The 2,881-nt window shown below is 43.9% G+C and overlaps 1 protein-coding gene across 3 annotated transcripts in view; it reads left to right on the top strand.

Moving 5' to 3' along the window:
• Window positions 1-1,120: 1,120 nt before the first annotated feature.
• Window positions 1,121-2,881, top strand: part of KDM1A (lysine demethylase 1A) — a 74,594-nt gene continuing 72,833 nt past the window's right edge. For all 3 annotated transcript variants that reach the window (XR_001861560.1, XM_017732915.1, XM_008632597.2), the window contains exon 1: window positions 1,121-1,267. Coding sequence is in view for 2 of the 3 variants with exons in the window: in XM_017732915.1 (XP_017588404.1) it covers window positions 1,172-1,267 (96 nt within the window). In the remaining variant the exon portion in view is untranslated. The remainder of the gene's footprint in view (window positions 1,268-2,881) is intronic.

Here is a 2,881-nt window from a genome sequence, read left to right as displayed (position 1 = left end):
TACTCACAGCGGCGAGTTGGGTGAGGGCGGTAGGGTCACCGGCATCTGAGCACTCCCAGCAGCTCGGTCCTCCTCCCCGGGACAGCTGAGAGAGAGCGGTATGAGCAAAAATGAGGAAATGCGTGACTTGAAATAACGACAGTTTTAACAGGTGAAGGAAAGAGGAGGGAGGCGCCGCAAGAGCTGCACAGGCCGTCGCTCACCGCCTCCCCGAGCAGGCGATGTCTGGGCAGCCTCCGAGTGATAGCCACCCTGGAAAGGCACATTCCAGCGCTCTCTTCTTATTATAGAATAAATACGACATAGAGGACGGAGGGTCTCTTCGGTCAGGTCCCGGCTGTCGCCTGCCAGCCGCATCTCCACCCCCAGCCTGCCCACCTGGCAGGTTTAGCAGCAGCCACACACCGGGGTGTTTCCAGCCCCAGGAACGCGGAGCATCCGCGCGCACCCGTCCCTGCCAGACCCAGCGGGGTGGGGAGCGCCGCGGAGGTCAGGAAGCGGTGCTGCCAGCTCCTTTGAGCCCTGGGATCAGGGACACTGCAGCCTGGTGCCCCGAACAGGGGAGAATGTGTTTCGAAGTGACAAAGGGTAGGAGTTTTTCCTTTGAGAACAGGTAAATATACTGAAACAAGACAGCAGAGGGAAAAGACTTTTAGTCGTTAAAAATGCTTAAGTGACAAGTTCTATACTTAAAATGAAATAGCACCTCGTTTGTGCAGCAACTCAGTAGGTATGTATTCTGGTGAAGTCACATGGCTCGCACGGAGGATCTGGTGTTCGGTTTCAAAACAGCTCAGTCGTTAACTCCGGTGCAGTAAGTCACATCCTGTGGAAAAATCAGTTTGTGTGATCTGTATTTGAGCTATTCTAAATAAGTCATTTAGCCAGCAAATCAGTTCCTGGTTACAACATAATAATTATGCTTCAGTTTTATATTTAGAACTTGAGAGAAAACAGGAATTCAGGAATATTTGTTCCTTTGTGTGTTGTTTTTCCTTTTTTTTTTTCTTTTAACTTTCTGTGGTGGCCCATGGGATCATTTTATGTGCTACTTTTCATTCTTACTTATCTCCTTTAAAATATTAGATGTAGACTTTAAGTTTTGTCTTCAATTTTTCAGAGGCGGGTGTATAGAACAACAACACATGTACCACAGGAACTGGGACAGATCATGGACTCAGAAACATTTGAAAAGTCTCGTCTCTATCAGCTAGACAAAAGTACTTTCAGCTTTTGGTCAGGCCTCTATTCAGAGGTTGAGGGCACTGTAAGTACCTTTCATATGTTATTTTTCATGTACTCAAACTGAAATACTGTGGTTCTTAGTGGTCCCATGCAGCTACACCATTGGCATTCTGATGTCTTGTGGCGAACACTGACATTTATAGTCTGTTTTTGTTTGTGGCTGTATTTGCTACACAAAAAGAAGTAATTATGCAGAAAGTATGTAATTTCTTTCTGCAGTGCTGAGTCATACTGCGCAACTACAGTGTTACCTTACGTTTTAATTATGTTCTATTATAGTTTCTGTTGCAAAATTAATAAGCAGCAGGAGAGTTATTTTAAATTGTTAAAATACAGACCCTTCCCTGTGTTTGGAGGAATGCAACTACTTTCATTTTTAGATAAAATTTAAGTAGAAGGTAAAATGAGCAGCCTGTGAGAACAGGGAGTGTACCAATGGATACTTCTGAAGTATAAGAAGAATTACACTGGGCAAGTAATGTTCACATATTTGAAAAAACAGAACCGTTAGTTAGAACAAATTATTTATGTGTGTGAATTACAGTCTTAGGAGAAGAGAAACCTCTTCTAACGCACTACTGAAATACCATTGCTCATCAGTACCACAAAAAGGAATCCTGAAGTGCCTGGCATTGCAAAGTAAATTGAAATATCCTACTTCACGATGAACTTAAGCAAGCATAAATGTCAGTTATAAAATGTAATGAAAATAGGATTGTAAAATAGAGTTGGTCATGTAACTGTAAACTTGTAAGAAGGATGTTTTGTCAGTGCAATCTGTTATATTCTTCTTGTTGGGATTTTCGGTATGCTCAGTAGAACTCGAGACAATTTTTATATGAGTTTGAAGAGCTTTTATGTTTCTGACTGACTTGAGAGGCAGTATTTCATTTGGAAATCAGAGGTTCTCTCTGGTGGTGAGTTGGTGGGTAAGGTGAGCTGGAACCACCTAGCAAGTGCAATGAGTCAAAAGGTTCTGAAGCTTTTTCTTGATTTCAAGAACTTTAGCCAAAGCAGGTTCCTTTGTTGTTTCTAAAGAAAATATACATGATTGGAATGAGCATTTTTTGCCACTGAATTTAGCGCCATGCTATTCAAAGACTTGAATCAGTAGTCTGTGTTTATCTTCTTCTGGGCCTACTGTTGTTATGGTTGCCCAAAACATTGTAGCTACTAAATAAGAGAGATATGAGTTTGCCAGATGGACTGTTAGATGAATAAAGAACTGTCTGGATAGCTGCATACAAAGAGATAAAGCAAATGGTTCAGTTTCCGAGTGGAAAGCAGTGGTGGCCCTCAAGGGTCCACATCTGGGTGAATGCTGTTTAATATCTTCAGTGGGACTGAGTGTACCTGTCATGGGTTAGCAGGCATAGTCCCAGAAGTGATTTTCTTGCAAAGAGGTGCTTACAGCTTCCTCTGTGACCTGACAGAACCTATTGGCTGGCTAGTTTGAATATGGACAATTTTTTAAGCCACTTAGAATTTTGACCACCTCTGTGATCCACACTTAAGAATAGACAAACCCCGGGCAGAGCCCTCTCTCGTTTCAGGCGCTGGGACAGGTGGCTGCAGGGCCCCATAGGGGGACCCGGCGGGCCCGCCCCAGGCCCTGCTCGGGCCAGGCCGGGCTGGA

Source organism: Corvus brachyrhynchos, unplaced genomic scaffold (assembly GCF_000691975.1).
Source record: "Corvus brachyrhynchos isolate BGI_N302 unplaced genomic scaffold, ASM69197v1 scaffold425, whole genome shotgun sequence".
Classification (NCBI taxonomy): Eukaryota; Metazoa; Chordata; class Aves; order Passeriformes; family Corvidae; genus Corvus; species Corvus brachyrhynchos.
This window is presented reverse-complemented; position numbering and strand designations above follow the sequence as displayed.